The 25321-nt window shown below is 40.1% G+C and overlaps 1 protein-coding gene across 1 annotated transcript in view; it reads left to right on the top strand.

Annotated features, from left to right (window-relative positions):
- The window catches only part of grna (granulin a), a 115575-nt gene that overhangs the window by 31660 nt on the left and 58594 nt on the right, over positions 1-25321 (top strand). The window contains exons 2-5 of the mRNA XM_060848528.1: positions 6072-6212; positions 19303-19452; positions 19744-19974; positions 22245-22326. Coding sequence (XP_060704511.1) covers positions 6075-6212; positions 19303-19452; positions 19744-19974; positions 22245-22326 — 601 coding nt within the window. The 5' untranslated portion in view covers positions 6072-6074. The remainder of the gene's footprint in view (positions 1-6071; positions 6213-19302; positions 19453-19743; positions 19975-22244; positions 22327-25321) is intronic.

Raw genomic sequence — 25321 nt, forward strand, 5'->3', positions numbered from 1 at the left:
TGCCACCGTGCCGCCCACAAAGTTAGGGCCACTAGGTGGTAGTCATTGAGACATGCTGTATGAGCCTCCTTAGGCACAGGGATAATGTTAGCCCTCTTGAAACAGGCAGGGACAGTGGCCTGCTGCAGGAAGAGGTTGAAGATGTCTGAGAACACCTCTGCCAGTTGATCTGTGCATGCTCTCGGTGCACGGCCTGATATTTCGTCTGGCCCCATCACTTTCCCTGGGTTCACACAAAGGAAAACTGATCTGACCTCTGATGCAGTGACTATTGGGATTGGTTTGTCAGGACTTGTCAGAATAGGTGTTACCTCTCCGCTGAAATTCTGCTCAAAGCGAGCATAGAAGGCGTTGAGACGATCTGGGAGGGATGTGTATCTGCTATCTGACACTGTCTCTTTTTAGAACCTGTGATGTCATTCAGTCCTTGCCGTAGTCGCCGGGTGTCTGTCTGGGTCTCTAGTTTGGATCAGTATTGGCCCTTGGCTGTCTTAATGACTCTGCAAAGGTGATACTTGGATTCCTTATATTTGAGTGGGTCTCCTGATCTGAAGGCCTCACGTCTAGTTGTACAAGGCAACTGAAAAAATGTGCAAAATAGATCTGGTTTACTAGGCAGTACTCAAGACCGGTATAGATTAAAAATACTGAGCCTGCAATAGAGTCCAAGCCATAAGATTTCTTTATTTTGAGGGCAGATTATTTTCAAAACCAATCTTGCAACAGAATATTGACTTTTGAAAATGGATTGGATTTCGGAGATGGCGATAGCATTGTGTGCTGTGTTGACCCAGGATTGTGACAAGAATGACCCAATTGATATTTTTGTAGAAAACAGAGCTAGACTCTAATGAAAACGTATAGAGTCGCTCAACTCCAATAGCAATTAGCTGGAATCAGGCTGCAGTGTTGTTGGCAACCTTGCTCATTGTTTTCAGGCAAACACAGCCTTCACTGCAACTTATACGTGAATGATACAGGCAATATTATCAATTTTAACCAACCCTTATTTTGTAACTTCTTTAAAAAAAAACTGAGTGGAAGCACATGAAGAAAACATACAGGAGATTTAGAAGAATAATTTTTTAAGGAAACTATGGATTTGCTTGTGTGTTTCTTGACCTGCATCATGACTGTTTAAAGATGAAGGAAAACAAGTTGCCTGATGTTAGATATTGGGATGCAGTATCTGCAGTGCCTCAGTACATTGAAGCTTATTATTAAGTACTAAAATCCAGCAATACTGTTTGTTTACTACATCCTCAGGACTCTCAAAGTCAAAGTCATGGTTTTGAAATGAATATATAGATTGGTCATATTCCAAAATTTGACTGTATCCTCACAGCCCTAAAAGGTGTACTAGTGTACTGTACTAAGGCACCTGTACATTTCATGGGTATGCTGACCCAAAAGTAGGATCAAATGCCAAGATTCAAGACTGAATGACAGTTCTGTGTTTTTGTGGAACCAGTAAATAATAATTTGTGTTCTGTAGGAAACAAGCAGATTATTATTGGAATTTGATCCAGAATTCTAGGAGCCTAAACCAAGTGGTCTTTCTGTGAATGAAAATTAGCATCTCTACTGTGGCCATCCTAAAGCAGTTTTACAGTCAATAAAATTCTTTTGGAGTGAAGTCACTGTTGTAGCTGTGAAGTTGTTTAATATGGAGAAGACAATGCTCAGTCTCAGGGTTAACCCACCTGGACCGATTTGGTCTGGAGAAAGCATAAATTCATTTGCAGACCATTGTTCAATATATTTTGGTACTTGTGTAACACAGATATTGGGCCAAATAGTTTGTTTGTAAATCAAATTGCCTGTTACTAGCCTATAGGATTTTGTTGAAAGTGATATTGCCATCTGATCTGTGCTTGGAGAGAAATCAATTTGCTTAATGGCTATTAAAATATATTTATCAAATGTTATATCTGGTACAGAAAGTGAAAGGACTGATTTCAGACTGCAAAAATATGATCTTGCCATGGAAGCTGTTGTCAAGCAGTGTTGTTTGAAAAGTCTGAAATCTAACCAATACCTTTCAACTAAATGGGGAGTTTCCAGTGCTGTTGGGCATGTGATTTACGTTCCTGTTTTCTGGTATTGCTTCCTGTTTTAGCACAGTGTTATGATTGCAGTCTTGCATAACACAATTTGACCTTTTGTTTTATCTGACATGGCTACTGTTACTCAGATTGAGTTCGGCAAACTCAAGTCTTCAGAGCTAGTGCAGAACCATGACAAATGACTTATTCCAAGAAGTGTGAAGTGATGTACTGTATTTGGAAGAAAAAAAATCAAATACTCTGTAAACTAAATTGTATAATTTTAAAGGTCGTGCAAAAATACTGAGACCTCAAGTTTACATAGACAAATATTTGAAGGTGGTGAAATAAGTTGATGTTGCTTATCGTAAGATGAAAACATTGGGCATATATGCCTTTATAAATAAAGATATGGGAAACAGAAATAAGGAAGTATAGCTCAATGTCTTAACCATTGGTTAGACCTCAGCTGGAATGCTTCTTGTTTTCTGCACTTTTTTATGAAGGATGCTCAAACCATGCAGAGGAAGTAGAGTGTGATTTACATGAATAATGTCATGGATATTTTGTGGAGAGAGGAGATTGTTCTCAAAGCAAAATAAGTGAAGGGGAGTTTTTGAGATAAATGTTCAAAATTGAAGGATTTTGAATAAATGGGGAGATATAATTAGGTGACAAAGTTGTTCATGACCATAGGAAATAAATTAAAGGTGGTCAAGAAATTTTGTTTTCCAGTGAATCTTGATGCAAAATGCACTTCCTGAAAGGATGGTGGAAATAGTTTCAATATTAACCTTCAGGAGGGAACTACATATTAACAATGCAATAGAATAAAACTTGCACATTCATGGGGGTGGGGGCAGCAGGTGAATGGAACTAATCATATGACTCTTGCAAAAACTGCATACAAGCAAGAAAAGCTTAAAAGCTTCCATCTGTATAATTCTAATTCAAAATTGAGACCACCCTGATTTGTTTGGCACAGTGACTCGCTAACCATAACGGTTGCACATTTTGAATTCTTCGTGTTGTGCAACTCCAGCTTCATGTACTTGCTGCTTTTTTTACCCTCCATTACCTCCCACTTTCAACTTATGAAAATGCAATTAATATCAACATCCATTTCAAACATCTACGCATCTTAACTCTTCCTGGTGTATCTGAATTTCAAACTAAATATGCATTTAGAACTGTAAAGTTGTTGTCTATTTGGCAAGTCTATCTAAATGATATAAAAGTACAATTGTAATACAATTTTATCAAAGCAGTTCAGTCACTCAGGCAGATACTGCATTGATGACTAGTATTACAGTCCAGCTTATCAGTGAATATGAATGCATGCAATCCAAACTCTCTCAGTGGTATAATATTATGCTACATGTCAAAATGCTTGTTCTCCATTAAGAACCCAAATATTATACAGCACATAACAACTTCTTTCTCTTGCATTAGCTTTTCACCAATTTTTCAATCCTCTTTCATTTTTCTAAGTTCTGGTAGATAGAATGCCTCACTTGACCCCCAAAATTAGTTTTCTCTTTTTTTTGATAAATTATATGTTTCCAAAGGAAAATGCTCCCTGCCATGTTTTTCAAAATAACACTCCGTTATGAGCCATTGTTTGAACTGTTTGTCATTAAAGCACTTCTTCTGCCAAAGCGACCTTCAATGGCAGCAAATGAATTTCATCCCATAGTGTGAAGCACTGCAGAGTACAATATGCATATGGCTGGTTCCTTTATAACACAAAAAAAATCATTTTATTTAAGCTGGTCTTCACTTTTTAAATGAGTGCTGTGATCACTAATCTCAGCACAGACTATTGGTTGAATATGGGATCTTCCTGTCGTTATGACTCGCTGGATATTGAGCCCTGCTATTCCTGAATGATCAAAAAAGTTAAAGATTTTATAATGTATGCAAAGTTCCCCAATTTACCTGGTTTTCAGGTGCAGATTGATAGAAAGGATTTTCCAGATTTCGAGACTGATCAAAAGTCACTATTTATTACAAGCATTTAGCGATCTGCTCCCAGGAGGAGCAGTTCCTCTCCAGGACATTCCAGATTCAAGGTCTACAGTTTCTTAGATTACTTACAGTGTGGAAACAGGCCCTTCGGCCCAACAAGTCCACACCGACCCGCCAAAGCGCACCCACCCAGACTTATTTCCCCTATATTTACTCTTGCACCCAACACTACAGGCAATTTAGCTTGGCCAATTCACCTAACCACATTTGGACTGACTACAGTTTCTCTTCCCACATGATCTACAATGCCCTCCAGCGTATCTCCTCCACTTCCTGCACTTTTGCCCTTGACCTCAGTCCCTCAACTGCAACAAGGATAGGACTCCCCGGTTCTCACCTTTCACCCCACTAATCTCTGGACACAACACATTATCCTCTGCCATTTCCGCCACCTACAATCAGACCTCTCCACCCCTATCTGCATTCCGTGGAGACCATTCCCTCCGCGACTCCCTCATTAGGTCCACGTCCCCACCAACTCACCCTCCACTCCTGGAACCGTACCTTGCTGCTTCAAGAGGTTTAAAACCTGAGCCTACACCTACCCCTTCACCTCCGACCAAGGCCCCAAGGGATCTTTCCATATCTGGCAGAGATTTTGTGCACTACTGTGCCCATTGCTCTTGATGTGGTCTCTACATTGAGGAGACAGGACACCACCTCGCTGAGGGAACATCTCTGGGACACATGCACCAAACAACCCCACCACCCTGTGGGCGACTACTTCAACTCCCCCTCCCACTCTGGCAAACATATGCAAGTCTTAGGCAGCCTCCACTGCCAAATCCAAGCCACCCGATGACTAGAGGAAGAACGCCTCATCTTCTACCTTGGGACCCGCCAACTACATGGCATCAACTTTGACTTCACCAGTTTCCTTATCTCCCCTCCCCCACCTCATCCCAGATCCAACCCTCTAACTGGGCACGTCCTCTTGAGCTGTCCTACCTGTCCATCTTCCTTCCCTATCACCTTCACACCCCCACCTGCATCTACCTATCACCTTCTCAGCTACCTTACTTCCCACTCTCTTATTTATCTGTCAGGTGCAACCCCCCCCCCCCCCCCCCCCCCCCCCCCCCCCACATTCTTCATGAAGGCCTTATGTCTGAAATATCGACTCTCCTGCTCCTTGCATAGTGCCTGCTGCTCTGCTCTTCCAGCACCACACTTTTCAACTCTGATCTCTACCACCTACGGTTCTCACTTTCTCTCATTTAGATTCTGGTTACATATAACCAGTTATAGGCCATCAGCTTATAATACTGCTATGTAAAACTTTTCTAAATTCCTTTAAAATACACAGTCAAATAAAGTAAATAGGTTATCAGCAGAGACAAAAAACTGGAAAGTCAGTTTAATTAATTTTGTTGGAGAAAGTGAGGAGTGCAGATGCTGGAGATCAGAGCTGAAAATATGTTGCTGGAAAAGCGCAGCAGGTCAGGCAGCATCCAAGGAGCAGGAGAGTCGACATTTCAGGCATGAGCCCTTCTTCAGGAATCTGTAGAGAGGAAGAGAACTTCTTCAAGGAAGGCATCCTTGCAAGAGGATTCGCAGTAGGTTAAAATCTTCCTGAAGAAGGGCTCATGCCCGAAACGTCGACTCTCCTGCTCCTTGGATGCTGGCTGACCTCCTGCGTTTAATTATTTTTGTTCCCAGTTACTGTAGTTGAGATGAACTTTGATTCTCCTGCTGGCAGGCATATTGCTTTAATCATCATTCTCTAGTTTCTTCCACTGGTTAGCAAGAGACACAGGTGGCAGATATACTAATAAAATGACTAGACCTGAGAAGTTAAAAGTCCCTTTTCTCCCCCCCGCACCCCAATTCTCTCCCTCTGCCGCCCCCCCCCCTCCCCCCGGGAAAGCTGTGTGTTTAATTCTGTCATCCTGTTTACACAGCTAGATAAAGGGACTGACTTTTGTTTATTCATATGCCTTTTGCCATTACTTACGTACTATCCATTAAATTGACAAAGTTTTCTATTTTTCGTTTCAGGCCATGATCCGACAGTTTGTTCTCCTGTGTCTGGCCACTGGCCTGGCCTCAGCTGTCTGTCCAGATGGATCTACCTGCCCATACGGAACAACCTGTTGTAAGAAGCCGAATGGTGGTTATACCTGTTGTTCTCTCCATCAGGTAGGTTGTGCTTACTGGATAGTAATCCTTTCATTTTTTTTCTTCTTGGAATTCGTCTGAAATACTCATGTTATGATTTGTTTTCTTTGATTTTGCACAAAACGTTTTCTGTCAATCTGAGTAGAAAGGAAACAATTTAGCACATGCTGGCGATCAAAGTGTGCTTCCTTTAAACCCGCGCTGCCTTCTGCTTCACAAATCATTAATTATTAATTCACATTGCAATATGCTTGCAGTTCACTTTGTTTTTATTTTTGCTAATTTTGTGTAGCATTTTTGATATACGTTTTCAAAATCAGTAAAAACATCCATAAGTATTCTGTCGTCCACCAGGGTGTTTCAGATCAACAAATTCATCTAGTCCAGTTAGACCCAGATCTACCCTTCACACATCAATACTCCAGTCAATTTCTATTTGTCCTACTGCTCAGCCACTTGCCCCTTTATGGGTTCCAGTGACTTAACGCAGATGTTATTAAACTGATGTACTGTAATTGCTTAGGTTCTGCATCTTCAAAATTATAGTGATAATACAGTTTTCCAATCCAAAGGGTTATTTCAGAATCTAGGGAGTTTTGGAATGTAACTTGAGTATTTTTGAGAGAAAATGTTTGTTGTTCAGTGCAAGCAGAACAATTGACTCAGAATCATGCAGAATGGAAACAGACCTTTCAGTCCAACTCGTCCATGGCGACCAAGTTTCTTAAAGCAAACTAGTCCCACTTGCCTGCATTTGGCCCATAACCCTCTAAACCTTTCCTCTAAAACTTTCCAATTCATGTGCCGATCTAAATATCTTTTAAATGATGCAGCTACACCTGCATTTACCCCTTCCTCTGGCAGTTCATTCTAAATCTGAACCATCCTCTCTGAAAATTGCCCCTCAGGTCCCATTTAAGTCTTTCTCCTCTCAGGTTAAAAATATGTCCCTAGTTTTGAATTCCCTACCTGAGGGAAAATACCTTTGCTATTCACTTTATGCCCCTCATTATTTTATAAATCTCCATAAGGTTACCCCTCAACTTCCGATGCTCCAGTGAAAAAAGTCCCAGCCTATCCAGCCCCTCCTTTATAATTCAAGCCCTCCAGTCTTGGCACCGTCCTGTTAAATCATTTCTGAACAGTCTCCAAGTTAATAATATCTTTCCTATAGCAGGGTGACCAGAACTGTGCACAGTACTTCAAAAGTGGTCTCACCAATGTCCTGTATAACGTCAAAATGATGGCCCAACTCCTTTACTCAGTGGTCTGAGCAATGTGGGCAACATGCTAAACACCACCTTAACCCCTCTGGCTACCTCTGAAGCAACTTTAAAAGCATCAGGTACCCGAACCCCTCAGTCTCTCTGCTCAACAACACTATCCTGGGCCCTACCATTAATTAAGTCCTGGACATAATTGTTTTACCAAAATGCATAATTTACATTCATCCAAATTAAACGCTATCTGCCACACCGCAGCCCATTGGCCCAATTGATTAAGATCCCTTTGTAATGTTAGATCCACTATGCCACTCCTGTGAAGTAATACTCATTTTAAACTTTTAATAACCACAACTCCTTCAATTGTTAGGAATTTGCCTCTTCCCTTACTCTTTAATCTCCCCTAAAGTCTTGGTACTTTGGCATCTTGTTTGTATTTTGCCATTTTTTCTGATAAAATTTCAGTATTGGGCTGTCTGTTGAGATTCCCTCATCTTGAACAATCGGATTCTCCCAAAGAAATTAGACATCAACTAGTTTTTAACTTTTTTGCCTTCACATTCCACATTTCCTTCAAAAATAGATAAATAATCTATTTGGTCACTAAAGGGAATGGAGCAGTCAACACCCATGTAAAATATGTTCTTCTAATCATCATCTCCAGGCGGCTAATTATTTGGTTATCAGTAACAAATGGTAAATCTCTTGAGTTTGGGGAATTTGGTGGAAGTCGCTCTACACCCTGCAAATTGAAGAAAAACCTATTTGTTTTTAAACCTACCATTTTATAGATTTTCAGAAATAGTGAAACTTGTCTTAAATGAAGTAGAAGAATAACATACATAATTGAATAATTGCTATAAACGTGTCGGCTCAGTTTGATTGTGTGGAGGACAATCTTTTGCCAGCTTTTGAGTGTAGGAAAAGGATAGACCCATTTGGGTTTAATATAACTTGCCTATGCTGCAACTGGTTTAGTGATCAACTTGTATACAATAGCAAATGGCATCTTTTATTGACCATAGAAAACCTGGATTTGATCTTCAGCTTTGAGAATCAAGAATGTTTTAACAATATATTTAATAATGTGCAGTCTCAGAGGCAGTGTTTCTGGAAAACCACCTCACTCCCTGCCACTGCTAACTGAGCAGAATTTTATTTGTAAAGCTTTACTTAAGTATTGGGGAGACGATGGTCTCATTGTGTTATTACTGGACTGTTAATCCAGAGACCCATAATAATGTTCTGGGGACCTGGTTCAAATCCTCCCATGACAAATGGCACAATTTGCTTTCAATAAAAATTTGAGACTAAGGGTCTAATGATGACTATGTATCCACTGTTAATTCTCGTGAAAACCCCATTTGGTTCATTAATGTGCTTTAGGGAGGGAAACCACCATCTTTTCTTGGTGGGGCCTACGTGTAACTCCAGATACTCATCAATGTGTTTGTCTCTTAACTGCCCTCTGGGCAAAATGGAGATAGCCAACAAAATAGAAATCATGGAAGCTTAGAATGACTCTTGAAACAAAATGCTGTCTTTGAGTGAAGAACTTCTTGGGTAAATTTAACAACAAAGAAACAGCAGTTACCGATGCTTTCCTCCTATTGTTAATGATTCACTGCTGAAGAAGGTAGAATAATCATAACATTTTTAGGCATTAAAAAGGAATGAATCTCAAAGTATGACCTGGCATTGACCTCAGCACTGGAGACAACAATGTCAAATGCAGCCCTTTTAATCTTGCAAAATCCTCCTTAGCAATATCTGGTGATTAGCGCCAGGATTGGGGCAGCTGTCTCACAGACAAGTCAACCACAGCCTGATATAGTCATATGCATGGAATTACACCTTGCTGACAACATCCTGGAAATGACTTATTCCCCTGGCAGGGTAGTATTATTGACTATCCTCCTCCTAATTTATTTTCAATCAACACTGGAGTGATGGAAACTGTCATCGAATAGCACTTGCTTAGCAATAACCTGTTCACCGATGCTCAGTTTTGTATTCTGCCAGGGCCATTCTGCACCTCACTGAATTACAACCTTGTTTCAGCCTTTGACAAAGAAGCTGAATTCCAGAGGGAGGTAGGAGTGACTGCTCTTGACATCAAGGCCACATCTGACAGATTATGGTATTAAGGAGCTCTAGCATTGAGGGGTAAAGCTCTCCATTGGTTGGAGTCATACTTAGTACAAAGGAGCATCCGAGGATGGACAATAAATGCTGGCACAACCAGTGATGCCCACATCCCCTGAATGAATACTAAGGTCAGTAAGGTGAAAAATTCTGTAAGCAACTCCCTTCACATGGTGTTCCTTCAGGGCAACCAGAGAGCTAAATTTGAGAAAATATGATGTGTTTGTTCCATTTGTGCATGGGTGTGGAAATAGTTAGGAAAGACAACATTTGTTGTCAATGCTTAATTGCTTTCGAGAAGGTGATGGCAAGGCCCTGCCTTGAAAGAACCGTGGTCTTTGTGGTGCAGAAGACTCAGTGTTATTAAGGAGAATATTCTAGATATTTAACCCTGTTTCAAATAACCTTAGTTTTCTCCTGCAATTTGCCTGGGAGATTGGAATGTTTATGAATTTGACTTCTACTTGTGCACAGTCTGAGTAAAACTAAGAACAGTAACTTTTGTTCTGCTTGTACTATTAACTTACGGTACAATACTATGCCGAGGAGATTGAGTAGCTTGAAAATTGACTCATTTAGGTAACTAGGAGAAAGTGAGGACTGTGGATGCTGGAGATCAGAGCTGAAAAATGTGGTGCTGGAAAAGTGCAGCAGGTCAGACAGCATCCAAGGAGCAGGAGAATCACCGTTTCGAGCAAAAGCCCTTCCTGAAGCATTTCCTGATGAAGGGCTTATGCCCGAAACTTCGATTCTCCTGCTGCTTGGATGCTGCCTGATATGCTGCGCTTTTCCAGCAACACATTTTTCAGCTCATTTAGGTAACTGTTTGAGAATGCTAGAAAAAATGGAAATTTAATGTATAGGGAGCAAATAATTCTTATCTGTTAGGCTTCATATTGAGATATTGTTATGATTTGGGCAGCTCCTGTAACACATTCACAATAATGAGGGGCTTTCCAGAAGATACCTGTAACTCTTCAGAGCTGAAGTGTGCAGCCTTTGATCTAATGAAAAGATATAGTATTATTACATGTCATGCATGAGTGACTGTGCCTTGTCTGCTTAAAAAAAAGCTATCATTTGGTCAGCCAGCAAACCCAAGTTAAGACTGTAGGTCAAACCTTTCCACCCTGCATATGGGAAATAAATGGATGAAAGTTCAAAAATAAGGAAGAAAAATAATTAATGAAGTATTAAGCTCAGTTATTCACCATATGAGCATATGGACTGAATAAGATGGGTGTTAAAAGTGAAAATCACACTGTGAAACTTTTCTATGAAGTGATTTATTTAAAGTGCTCCTTGTTTCCAATAGATTTTACTCAACTTAATTATCTTCCTCCTCACAATTATTTTAATGATTACTTTTGCACCACAAATATGAAACAAATATACCTTAATCGATATAATTGTACTCACAGATTGTGACAGAAAATATTTTCCAATAATAAAATTGGTTTTACTTGGCCTGACTAGTTTAATTAAATTTGCAATTTTTACTCCCTCGATTTTGCTAATTTAAGTATTGAGTGTCACTCAAAATCAAGATCAAATCTCCATTTCCACTCTTTGTTTTCATTGTCACTGTCTGCACTTTGTGTTGAAGTTTATTCTTTCTTGAGCACAATGAAGAATTTGTTGACAATGCTACTTAGTTACATTTTCTGACGTGTTTCAAGGTGTGTTTCACTTATATTGCTTGCCAGTAACTACATAATATTCTGCATGATTTGATACTGAGGCAGTCCATGTTCAAATGCACCAAGATTGGAACTGTTTCTCAGCTTGGGGGTGACGAGTCATATATGAACCATAAAAATACCAGACAATAACCATCTCCAGTAAAAGATAATCTAATTACTGCCCTCTGACATTCATTGGTGTTACCATCACTGAATCTCCCACTATTAATGTTCTGAAGGTGGCGGGGGTGAGGGGGTTACCATTGACCAGCATTCAGTTGGAGTTGTCACATAAACACAGTGGCCACAAGAGCAGGTTAGAGGCAAGGAATCCTGCAGCACATAGCTCACCACCTATTTTTCCAAAGTTTATCCACCATCTACAAGGCACAAGTCAGGAGTGTGATGGAATGCTCACCACTTGCCTGGATGGGTGCAAACCCAATAACAATCAAGAAGCTCAACACCACCCAGGACAAAGCAGCCTGCTTAATTGGCACTGTATCCACTCCACCATCAAAACTCAGTAGCAGCATTATGTAATACTTAGAAGCACTACAGGACTGTACCAACAATCCTTCCAAACCCATGGCTACATCCACCTAGATTCACAAGGGCAGCAGATACATGGGAACCTGATTACCTGCAAGTTCCCTTCCAAGCCATTTACCATTTTGACTTGGAAATCTATCGCAATTCCTTTCACTGGCCAGGTCAAAATCCTGGAATTTCCTCCTAAGAGCATTGCGGGCAACCTCTACAGCATGTTGACTGCAGTAATTCAAGAAGGCAGCTCATCTTTTCAAGGACAACTGGGATAGGCAATAAATACTGGCTGGCCTAGGAAAATGCATGTCCCACAAGTTAATTAAAAATAAAGTAATATTTTAGATTTGACTCAACAATGAAGAAGTCCATGAAAAGCTACCTTAAAGAGTAACAGTCTGTTATTTGCAAGATTGGTTCTTGCATTCTGTTACTTAGTCATCCTCACACATTCTTGCTTTAACATTCTCTGATTTCTGCCATTTTATCAGCTCTTTGCCTTTTTTCTCTAAACACTTCACCTTTCCTGGTTCTGGATGCTGTTGGTCACTTCCTTACCAAGTAATAACGGGTGATGTCTCATGACGTACAAAATCATCATTGTCATAGAGTACCTTAGGGCTGCTGTCGCATTAGAGAGAGAGAGAGAGAGTCTGTTGATTGTAGTTAAACCAAAGGATTATGACATCTCAGGTGAGGGGCGGGGTTAAAAAAGGGAAGTATTGTGGTAACCTCAGTCAATGTAAGAATTGAACCCACACTGTTGGCATCACTTGGAGTCCAAGCCAGCTGTCTGGCCTCACTGAGCTAGAACACAACTTCATAGAATCAGAGAATCCTTATAGTTTGGAAACAGGCCATGATGTCCAACAAGTCCATATAGACTCTCCGAAAAGTACTCCACCCAGACCTATTCCCCTACCCTGTTACTCCACATTTACTCCTGACTAATGTACCTAACCTACGCATCCCTGACTACAATGCGCAATTTAGCATGGCCAATTCACTTAATTTGCGCATGTTTGGATTGTGGGCGGAAACCGGAGCATCCGGAGGAAACCCATGCAGACATGGGGACAATGTGCAGACTCCACACAGACGGTTGGCTGATGCTGGAATCGAACTCTGGTCCCTGGCACTGTGAAGCAGTAGTGCTAACCACTGAGCCACAATGCCACAAATTGTATGAAACAATTGAGATTTGGAGGACAAAACAGAAGGAACTATGTTGATAATTCATGGATACAGGGATAAATCTCTTGCATTCTTTCTGGAAAGATTTGGTATAAGTTAGTTACAGCACATCTAAGTTTCAGGATCAGTAGGTACACTGAATCCCTGCTAGGAAGCCTACACGTGCTATCTCTAGGGAGGCTAGATATCAACTCAGTATGACTTGCCTCCTTTGCTTCAAGATAAGATCCCACCAGATTTGCTTGAAATTTGCCAAGAGTTTGTCAGCAAATGAACAAGTCTTTTTAGAGTCATAGAGCTATATAGAATGGAAACAGATCCTTTGCTCCAACTCGTCCATGCTGACCAGGTATCCTATTTGCCAGCATTTGGACCATGCCCCTGTAAACCTTTCCTATTCCTATACCTATCCAGATGGGTTTTAAATGTTGTAATCGTACCAGCCTTCACTACTTCTAATAACTCATTCCATACAAGCACTACCCTCTGCTTGAAAAGACTGCCCCTCAGGTCCCTTTTAAATCTTTCCCCTCTCACCTTAAACCTATGCCTTCTAGTTTTGAACTGCGCTTTTCACCCTCACAATTTTATTAACTTCTACAAGGTCAGTCCTCAGCCTCTGACACTCGAAGGCAAATCGTCCCTGCCTATTGAGCCTCTCTGTATAGCTCAAAGCGTCCAACCCTGGCAACATTCTTGTAAATGTTTTCTGAACCCTTTCACTGTCAACAACATTCTTTCTAGAGCAGGAAGACCAGAATTGAACATGGTATTCCAAAAGTGGTCTAACCAATGTCCTGTACAGCTGCAACATCACCTCCCAAATCCTATACTCTATACATTGACCAATAAAGGCAAGCATACCAAATGTCACCTTCACTATCCTGTCTACCCGTGATTCTACTTTCAAGTAATTATGATTCTGCACTTCTAGGTCTCTTTGTTCTGCAGCACTTCAGAAGACCTTACCATGAAGTGTATAAGTCCTGCCTTGATTTTCCTTTCCAAAATGCTGCATCTCCCATTTGTCTCAATTAAACTGTATCTCCCATTCATTGGCCCATCTGGTCAAGGTCCCAACTTACTCTGAGGTAACCTTCTAGGCTGTCCACTATACCACTCGTTTTGGTGTCATCTGCAAACTTACTAACTATGCCTCCTATGTCCACATCCAAATCATTTGTATAAATGACAAAAAGCAGTGAACTTAGTACAGATCCTTGCGGCACACTGCTGGTCACAGGCAACCAGTCTGAAAAGCAACCCACCACCACTACCATCTGTCTCCTATCTTTGAGCCAGTTTTGTGTCAAAATGGCTAGTTCTCCCTGAATTCTGTATGATCTAACCTTGCCAACCAGTCTACCATGCAAAACCTTTTTGTACGTCTTACAGAAGCCCACCACTCTGCCTTCATCAATCCTCTTTATTACTTCTTCAAAAAACTTGGGGTAGGGTGAGATTTGATTTCCCATGGATAATTCATGTCCACTATGCCATAATCAGTCCTTGCCTTTCCAAATACTTGTAAATCCAGTCCCTCAGCGTTGCCTCCAACAACCTGCCCACACTGATGTCAGGCTCACTGGTTTTTCGTTGCCTGGTGTTTCCTTATCCTGTTTCTTAAATAGTGGCGCCATGTTAGCTAACCTCCAGTCTTCTGGAACCTCCCGTGTGGCTATTGATGACTCAGCAAGGGGCTCAGCAATCACTTCCCTAGCTTCCTACAAAGTTCTAGGGTACACCTGATCAGTTCCTAGGGATTTATGCATTTTAAGACAGCACCATCTGTGTAATATGGACATTTTTCAAGATGTCGCTATTTATTTCCCCAAGTTCTGTATCTTCCATGTCCTTTTCCGTGGTAAACACTGATGCAGGATACTTGTTTTGTATCTCCCCACCCTGCCCCCTTAACCCTATTTGCCAAAGCTATTTTGGTTTCCCATTTTGCCCTCCTAATACACAGTTCTAGGGATTCAGTTGATCCCTGCTTTCTATACGACATAAGCTTCATTCATTTCCTTGACCAAAATCTCAATTTCTCTAATCGTCCAGCATTTCCTACACCTATCAGCCTCTCCTTTCATCCTAACAGGAGCCTACTGTCTTTGGACTCCTATTATCTCATTTTTGATTTCTTCCCTTTCTTTCCAGCCGTCCCTTTACCTGTGAATATCTACCTAATACTGTCAAAATTGGCCTGCCTTGTGTTTTGAACATTAACTATTAGAACCAGTCTATTCTTTTTTGTCACTGTTTTGAAATTAATGGAATTATGATTACTGGCCCTAAAGTGCACCCCCACTGACACCTCAGTCACCTGCCCTGCCTTATTTCCCAAGAGTAGGTCAGTTTTGCACCTTCTCTAGTAGTACATCCACCTATTTAATCAAACAATTTTCTTCTACAAACTTAATAAATTTCTCTCCATCGAAGCCCGAAACATGGCAATCTCAGTTTGAGGTTTGGAAAGTTAAATCTGCTACCATTACCACCCGATTATTCTTGCAGATAATTGAGATCTCCTTACAAATTTGCTTCTCAATTTACCTCTGACTATTTGAGGTCTATAATACAATCCCAAAAAGGTGACCATGCCTTTCTTATTTCTCATTTCAACCCAAATAACATCCCTGGACATACTCCCAGGAATATCCTCCCTCAGCACAACTGTAATGTTATTCCTATTCAAAAACACCACTCCCCCGCCTCTTTTGCCCTCCTCTCTCCTTTCTATAACAGCTGTACTCTAGAACATTAAGGTGCCAGTCCTGTGCATCAGTGAGCCACGTTTCAGTAATCGCTATGATATCCCAATGCCATGTTCCCAACCATGCCTGAGTTTATCTGCCTTAACTGTTAGGCCTCTTGCATTTAAGTTCTACCTCATTCTCTGCTTTGTTGCTGCCTGCCTTGATTGTTCAACTTGTTCCTTCTCCCAAATGCACAAGTATCAGACTGATCTCTTTTTCTCACTACCTCCTTTTGAATGAGTATTTAATATTGATAGATGTAGATATCATGAAACTAGCTGCATAGTCCTTAACTTACTACTTATTTTGTTTAAAATTAAGTATTGAATGTTTAGAAACTCATTCTGATAGTTTCTGAAGTTTAACCTGTGATACCAGTGTGTTTGACCTCTTTCAGTTCCTTCCACCTTTAAAATAAGAAGTGAAATTCTCTGAAAGAAAGCCCCTATGTTTGAAAATTTCCAAAACAGATTTCATCATGTAGTCCAAATGAAGTATTGGCAGATATAAAGCTGCCTTGCATTTCCTGAATCTCAAGTCTGCAAGATCTGATAAACCTGAAACAGCGCCTATCTGAGACAAGCCTGATATCTCAAATATTAAAAGTAGTGCTTCACGTTTTTCTTGGCAAAGGTAATGGTGAGGCTAACTTGTTTTGTGTGCAATTTATTTAATCTGCAATCCTTTAGCCTCTGGAACAGATCTTTGCCACACCAGACATTTTTTCCGGGCCACGGAAAATTGTATGTAAGTCAGCACTGGAGCTTTGGAAACATTACTTTTCTTATTCTCCAATTCTGAAGATGCTGACTTGCAGGATCCATCTGCACCTGTGAACGTATAATGGTGGCCACTATTTGACTGTTTAGATATAGGGTTAGCACACTTGTAGAGCACAGGTTGAACACTTTGCTTTTCTCTCTTTTTGAATGACTTGCAGTTTGGTTTGTCAAATGTATTTTAATCTGTTTTTGAGTTTCACACAGTGTGAAAACTGGAAGTGTTGTGGTTGCTAAATCAGAGTACTGATTAAAGTAGATACAATCTGTATATTGAATGCTGTGGCTGCCCTCTATACTGTCTGCTTCATGAATTCTCCACAGTGTTGGCAGCTGCCACGCTAGCTCCAAAACCCAGGCTTCCCGGATGCATGCACCCTGCCCCAGCACTGGCAATGTTCTCAGCTTCTTTCACAGAACAGGAAGGACACACCCTGACTTTGAACTCTCCTGTTATGATGTACTACTTGAATTTAAACTTTTTGGAAAATGCTTAATATCAAATGGTATCAATTACACTGGGGCCCTTATTCCCTGATCCTTGTTACTATAAAATATAGTTACGGAGTCATACAGCATGGAAACAGACCCTTTGGTCCAACCAGCCCATGCCAAATATAATCTTAAACTAGTCCCAAGTGCCTGCTCTTGGCCCATATCCCTCCAAGCCATTTATATTCATGTACTTCTCTAAATGTCTTTTAAACGTTGTAATTGTACATCCATGACTTCCTGAGGAAGTTCCTACCACATGCAAACCACTGTGTGTGTGTAAGAAAACAAAAATTGCCCCTCACTGTTTTTCTTAATCTCTCTCCTCTAACCTTAAAAATAGTTCTTACAAGTTATAAAACATAGGAGGACAAAAAAAGCTAAAAAAAAACCTGTTCCTGTCTGTACCAAATTTTGACTGAGCTCCAAATTTCCAGAAATATGCAGTTACTCTGGCTGTGTCTCGTTCAGGATGTGTTCTCTTTCAACTGCTTGTGCGAACCTTACATTCTAAACGTAATTGCCACCTGTTCTCTGGCACTGAAAATTTAACAAGTTTGAAACCACATTCCTTCATCACTTCACAGCTGAAGTGAACAGCATTTCATTGTTAAATCTGGTTAAGGAATTAGGTTTGCTTTTCCTGAATGCTTATGTCTCAGATGTTCTGTAGAGGACCCCACCTTTTTTCCTCAATCATTTCCAGTATTCTGTCAGGAAATCCCATGAATATGAAATGGGCAAAGGACATTCTAAATAATGGTGGCTGCCATTCATCGAGAGATGCAGGAATGTTTGGGCTGAAGGTTTGTTCCTTCTGCAGTGTGCGAACTTACTTGGATCTGCATTCAATAAAGTGGTAATTCTTGATTCAGTTAATTCTCAGAAAGAGATAATATTATCATCAGTGACTTAACTAGGTATAGGAACTGGAGAAGGCCATGCAACCTCTTTAACCTCTTCCAGTAATTAATTAGATTGTAACTGATCTGTGTTATAACTAAACTTAACCAAATCCTGTTGCACATATGTTATGTTATTTAATATAAACCTATTAATCTAATTTTAGAAATATTCCAAGTAAACTGATCTCAGCAGCATTTGTACTTCTACACTCCTTCCTGTTTTTAGTAAGTTCCTAGTTCTGATTGTAAGCCTGGTTTGTTGGTAGAAAGAAATTTGAAAACAATATAAACTCTTGAGGGTTGACAGCATAAAGCTATTAAACGGTTTTTCACTGCTTGAATTTCGTCTGAAGAAGAGAGTGCCGAATAGGTTTACTAGAATGGTTACAAGGATGGGCGAGTTCAGTTAAGAAGTGTCTCAAGTAGTTAAAGCTCTCACCTCCTTATACTCTTTCTTCCTCCCACAGATACTCAAAATAACATGGGTTTTCTGGGTGGAAGAAAAAAATTGGGAACCTCAGTTCATTACTGCCTGGCCACTAGAAGACAATTCTTTTGAGTTGCCAGTCTTCAGTCTCTTTTCTCTGGATTCCTTCACCACATTGCAGGAGGCAAAGGATGATTGGTACACTAACTGGAAAGTCTTTTAGTTACCGGTTAAAGGCAACAGCTTACAGCAACTGTTGGAGTAAAATATCTAGTGTGCAGAAAGGGAGAGTAATAGTCTGCCTTTCCAGAGGTCCAGAGGCTTTTCCCTGTATCTTTCATGCCCACAAGGTGTGTTGTACCAGGGAACCATTCAGAATCATCATTAAACTGATGACCTTTGGCATCCATAACTTGTTGTCACAGTATCACAAACTAATTAGTTTGTTGCTTGCTAAATCTTACAGTTTCCCGACCGCTTCAACAGAATAGCAGTGTAAATGTTCCACAGTTTCAGCTACATGTTTTAAAAGTGTAGCGATTCCTTCCACAATCCACTGTTTTTAAACAGTCCTTCTCCCACTTCAGTCCATAATCAATAATAAAATAAGATCTTTACGTACCTTCATCTTTAAAAGATGAAAAGCTGTTTTAAAAAATGCATATCATCACAGTGTGTGTGACTTCTGTAATTTTTTAAGAATGCAACTCTTGCATCCATCCATCAATTGTTGGCTGTATTGAAAACAAGTGTTCACCTTTTAGTCTTTCTAGTTTGGGCTTTTTTTTGGCTTGTATATTGGTGTGTGCCACTCTGAATAAGATCCTGAACACAGTTACCATATTGTAAGTTCATACAGCTCTTCTGTGGTGTAAATCTTTTTAAATGCAAACTATAGCTCATCAGTACAGTGCCGAAGAGTAAGGAGAATCATTCTATTTCACGTATTTATTTGATTCTAGTGGAAAGAAGCAAAAGCCACCCCACTTGTTCAGGCGGGAACACCGAATGCAGTGACTGAAAATATCTGTCTGGATAATATTGAATGTCCCCCTGAATACACTTGTATGCCCACGTCAAAAGGCTTTTATGGCTGCTGCCCATTCACTGAGGTAAAATAGAATAGTTAATTTTTAGCAGTAGCTTTCTCATGACCTTTAATTGTATGTTTGCATTTAATGATCAAACTTTTAAACTGTTTATGCCATACAACTTAAACATTATTTAACTTTGTGAGAACAGAAATTCAATTAAAATGTTAAAATCTAATAAACCTGGTGGTGGCTTCTTTCTCCAAGGTCTGTGGATTTCCAATTTTTCATTAATTTAGTATAAATTATGCATTTTCTATGTTCATTTCTTGTTGAATATTATGAAAATATATCTTTATTCCCTGGTATCAGGCAACTATTTGCAAGGATTGGGAGCATTGTTGCCCAAAGGGATATGAATGTGACCTGATTGAAGCCAAATGCAAAAGAACTGGAGCAACGGAAGACAAGTTGCCATTGATTTCTGCAGTAGACAACTTGCGAACTGGTGATAGTGAGCTCTGTGGCAATATGACCTGTTCTGGGGGATACACCTGTTGCAGCTCGAAGAACTTTGGCTGGGGTTGCTGTCCTATAAAAGATGTGAGTCCTGAGTCCTCCTATCATTTTGTGGACTGTCTTTGTAAAATAATTAAGTGCTGATAAAACTTGTTAGTACTGCCAAATGGATGGAATATTGGTGCAGGATGATGTGATCATCTTATTGTTCTCTTCTGGGTAATTCTTATGCAGTAGCTCCAGTAGATGACATTAGCATTTTAGTTTTATGGTAGTTAAGCCTCTTCCCTATATCTAAATGTGCAGCAGCGCAAACCAGAGGTGTATGTACTCAGGAGAGTACTTTTGTAACTTCACATTGTAACTGAGCCTTTCACAAGTGTACTTTCTTATTCTCAAATGAATTCTGCTGCAGGGTTAAAATTTAATTCAACCAAACCAGCTTTTCTGTGATGGGACAAAATAGAGTAGATTAGATTAGATTCCCTACAGTGTGGAAACAGGCCCTTCGGTCCAACATGTCCACACTGTCCCTCTGAAGAGCAACCCACCCAGACCCATTTCCCTCTGACTAATGCACCTAACACTACGGGCAATTTAGCATGGCTAATTCACCTGACCTGCGCATCTTTGCACTGTGAGAGGAAACCGAAATACCTGGAGGAAACCCATGCAGACACGGGGAGAATGTGCAAACTCCACACAGACAGTTGCCTGAGGCTGGAATCGAACTGGGACCCTGGTGCTGTGAGGCAACTGCTGCCGTGCCAGTACAGTCAATTTTTTTCCCAAAATTGGGTGATCAGTTTGACCTAAAGTGTCACTTCTGCGGAAAAATAGTCAAAAAGAATATCATCTTAATATACTCTAGGGTGCAAATTCCATTTAGCTATAGGGAATGTAACACACTTGATTAATATTGGCAGGTGATATGCTTCTGTGTGTTATCCTACTCCGATCTCCATCCAACTCAAAACAGAAATATAGTGGCTGCCCTGAAGTTCAGAAAAAACTCAACTGCAGTTTGTGACCTGTGCCTAAATGAAACTGCTTGCAAATGTGAGCATGATAGACCAAGAAGGAGGTTGACTTGCCCATTTTATAAGGGCATTGAGCCCTTTGACTCCTAGGTAGTTTCTTGCTGTTACAACCATACCCAGACCTCATCTGTTGCTGTAAAAGAACAGCAGGAAATCCAGCTAGCTATCTAAAACAAAAATTCTTCACTGATATTACAGCTGCTTCCATTTCAAAGATATGATTTAAATTTTGATAGAAGGGTTTACTTTGTGATCACCTTTGTAAAACATCAGAAATTGACCAACCAGCCCCCTAAATGGAGAACTGGGCTCGGTTCATTTAATGTTTAACATCACAGCGAATCATTGATTATCGATTTTAGACATCCTGCTACCTAATGCATGGCTTATGTTCAGAAATAATTGTTGCACTTTTTTTTGTTTGGATTGATGGAGCTGTGGGTTCAGGCTCATCTCAAAGAGTAAACACTTAAATTTTAGTAAATCAAAAGTATAAACCAAACTGTTTAAAATGATGTCAATTTTAAAGACAAATCAGGAACAATCAAATTTAAAGCTTTTGTTTTAATCAATTATTTGGTTATCAATGCCTGAGCCACAATTTGTTGCCTATCCCTAATTGGTCTTTGAACTGCCTGACAGGCCATTTTAGAAGGCAATTAAGAGTCCACCACATTACAGTGGATCTGGAGTCACATACATACTAAATAAGAATGTCTGATTTATTTTTGCTAATTTTTTGTTTTCATGACTTTTACTCCATTAGATTAGCTTATTTCTAATTCCAAAATTGTATTGAATTCAGATTTCACCATTTCCGAAGATGGAACTCAGATGCATGTCCCCAGAACATTAGCCTGCTCCTTGGATGCTGTCTGACCTGCGCTTTTCCAGCAACGCATTTTCAGCTCTGATCTCCAGCATCTGCACTCCTCACTTTCTCCCACATTAGTCTAGTACTCTGGATTACTAGTCCAGTTGCATTACAGCCTCTCCACAACTTGCAAGTCATGCAGTTGTTTAGTTTCTGAATGATAGAATACTGACGAAGCAGTGATCTAATTAATTGTTAGTTCAGTCCTCACAAATTGGGAACCACATGCGTGAAAATTTGTAGGAACTCTTAGAATAGCCCAAAATAATATTTGCTTCGTGCCCATAACACGATGTGCTAGCTATGAATTCTGGTATCTTCTGTCCATCTTATCTAATAGTTTTGGGCAAATTAAGCAAATTTATTTCAAGTAATCAAGTCTTTTTGAAATATGGTATGCCTGCTGAAAATGTTGTCATAAAGTATCATTCTGTTTACAGGCAGTATGCTGTGATGACCACTACTGCTGTCCAAAAGATTTCAAATGTGATAAAGCAAAAAAAACCTGCATCAAACCTGTTGGTAAGCTGTTGCATAGTTTATGGAAATGTTAATTTTTGCAGTTTATTAACTTTAAATTCACTGTGAATATTGCATTATAATTCTGGTTTGTTAGCATATTTCTCTCTGTCTGAGATGATATGAATGCAGCCTCAGATCTTTGTTGAATTTGAATGAGATCATCTGCACTTTTGAAGGCTGATCAAACTGTTTTTGGAAAGACATAGTCTACCACAAGTGCCACACATGAAAATGGCCTTTGTCAATGTTGTTGGATGATCTTTGCTGTCTCCTTATTGGTATGTCTGGCATCTGCTTTGGTGTTTCTGGAACCATTCATCGTCTGATGGTGAACTCGGGCTACTGCTGTTTTTCGCACTTGTGATTGATGTGAAGACATTCGTGTCTCTTGGGAGTGTCCTGTGTCAGAGCTTTAGGCACTCTACTGATCTCTAGCAATAGGCTACCTTACTGTGGAGGTGCAGCCACTTTCCAACCTGTGCACATGTCCAAGCTAGTGAAGCCTCATTTGCTTGATTCACACTAGCAAACTTGGCATATTGGACCTACTAAGGACTGATTTGTTGATGCATTAGACTTTATTTCTTTTAATGCCAAAATTATGACCTAAATTCTTGAACTTTTCATCTTGTTAGGTGTGAGTTACCCAGGCTTCTCTGCCACTTAGCAAGTTTTTTTGAGGATCCTAGCCTTATACAAAGGCATCTCAGTCCAGCTGGAATATAGAGTCATAGAGATGCACAGCATGGAAACAGATCCTTCGGTCGAACTTGTCCATGCCAACCAGATATCCCAACCCAATCTAATCCCACTTGCCAGCACCTGGCCCATATCCCTCCAAACCCTTCCTATTCATATAGTTCTGTACCTCTAGTATTTGAAGCAGATGATCTAAGCTTCTTGAGTACATATGATTCACAAATTTTCAATTTGATGAACTCATTTCTGCTGAGGGAGAGAGATGTGTCCAGGTATTAAAACTACTAATTTTGAAATTAAAAGTAACTGAAAATGAAAAGAAGCAACAAAGAGGCATAGGAGACAGTGAAATGAGCAAGAAAATCTGCAACTGGGATTTAATTGCCAATAAATGAGGTGATCCAATCTTTTTTCAGTAAAGTAGTATTTATACTTGGACAGGTGAAAAGTTACACAATATAGAAGACTTGATGAATTTCTGCTTTTAGAATAAAATCAAATATAATGCTGGGTTTTAATGCAAGCTGTAAAATTTAAAACTGAGATATAATTGATCTTAAAAAAAATTTTGCAATACCACAATTGAAAGATTTTGTACACTTCGGGCATGACTATGGGTGGCAGTATTGGGACAGTATTGTAGTTGCAACATGAAATTAATAGAACTTTACCTGTAGGAGGGAGCTTCAGCAGGAGGAAGCATTGAAAGATGATTTGATAGGATATTTAAAACTACAAAGTTATAAGACAGACTAAGTTTGATGCATAGCACCTATACAGGCAGTGAGTACTGCCAATTAATTGAATAATGAAATGACTTCCATTTTTTTCAAGGCAGATTAGTTACCCTAAGTTGGGGACAGTGGCATTGAGGCATTCAACATCTGAAGAGTTTCGTACTTGGCTTCTGGTTTATGAAGAACCAGGCTTTAATTTTAGTATTAGATGACAGGTGAAGATGCAAAATGATCAAATTTCTAATGTTCTATTTGTATCTTGTAATGCAGTCAGTTTTTGTTGTACACTTGTAGGAAATGGGCATTACTGACTGGTGAGCCAGTCTGTCCCTAGTCGACTTTGAAAGGTGATGGAGTTACCGCCTTGAACCACTGTAGTCCATGTGCTGTCGATAGACCCACAATGCTGTTTGGGGGAATTCAAGGATTTTGAAGAAATTGTGTCATTGAACAATCAGCAATGCTTTGCCGAGTCAGGATAGTAAGTGACCTGAAGGGGAACTTGCAGGTGGTGGTGATCCCATGTTTCTGCAGCCCTTGGTCCTTCTAGATGGAAGTGGTCAAGGGTTTGGAAAGTGCTGTTTAAGGAGCACTTTTTAATGCGTTCAACCAGTGATACAATGAGTTTCCTCTTGTTGTAAAAACCTCTTCTTGAGTAGTTTCAAATGTCCTTGAGTTTGGAGCCTATAAACAACGTCTGGGCTTGGGCTGACAAGTGGCAAGTAACATTTGCTTCACACAAATGCCAAGCATTAACCATCTTCAACAAGACAGAAACTAGTCTGAAGAGATGGCTTGACAGGTAGGATTGCAGATTCCTGGGGCATTAGGATTGGTTTGGGGGAGATGGGATCAATACAAACTGGGCTGAAAATGTGTTGCTGGTTAAAGCACAGCAGGTCAGGCAGCATCCAAGGAACAGGAAATTTGACGTTTCGGGCCAGAGCCCTTCATCTGGCCCGAAACGTCGAATTTTCTGTTCCTTGGATGCTGCCTGACCTGCTGTGCTTTAACCAGCAACACATTTTCAGCTCTGATCTCCAGCATCTGCAGACCTCACTTTTTACTCAATACAAACTGGGCAGGTTACACTTGGGAAGGACCAGAACTGATGTCCTCGAGGGGGTATTTGCTAGAGTGGCTGGGAGGCTTTAAACTCAAATGGCAGAAGGATGAGAAACTACGCAAGGAATCAGAAGAGGAATCGAGGACAAAACACAGAAATGGGAATAAGAAAAAATGTTTTGCAGAGAAACTAAGGGCCAGGACCAAATATGGCCACAGTGAAAAATACTGAAAATGGGGAAGTAATGTTAAAAAGACACACTTTAAGGTTTTGTGTCCTAATGCACAGAGCATTCTCAATAGAGTGAATGGATTAATTGCGTAAATAGATGAAAGCAGTTAGGATTACAGAGATTTGGTTGCAGGTGACCAAGGATGGGAACTGAATATCCAAGGGTTTTCAGTATTTTGGAAAGACAGATAAAAAGGATTTGCCTTCCTAGTTAAAGAGAACATTGTGGAAGCTGTATGGTCAGGGGTGTGAAACATCAAGG

This window comes from Hemiscyllium ocellatum, chromosome 32 (assembly GCF_020745735.1).
Source record: "Hemiscyllium ocellatum isolate sHemOce1 chromosome 32, sHemOce1.pat.X.cur, whole genome shotgun sequence".
Lineage (NCBI taxonomy): Eukaryota > Metazoa > Chordata > Chondrichthyes > Orectolobiformes > Hemiscylliidae > Hemiscyllium > Hemiscyllium ocellatum.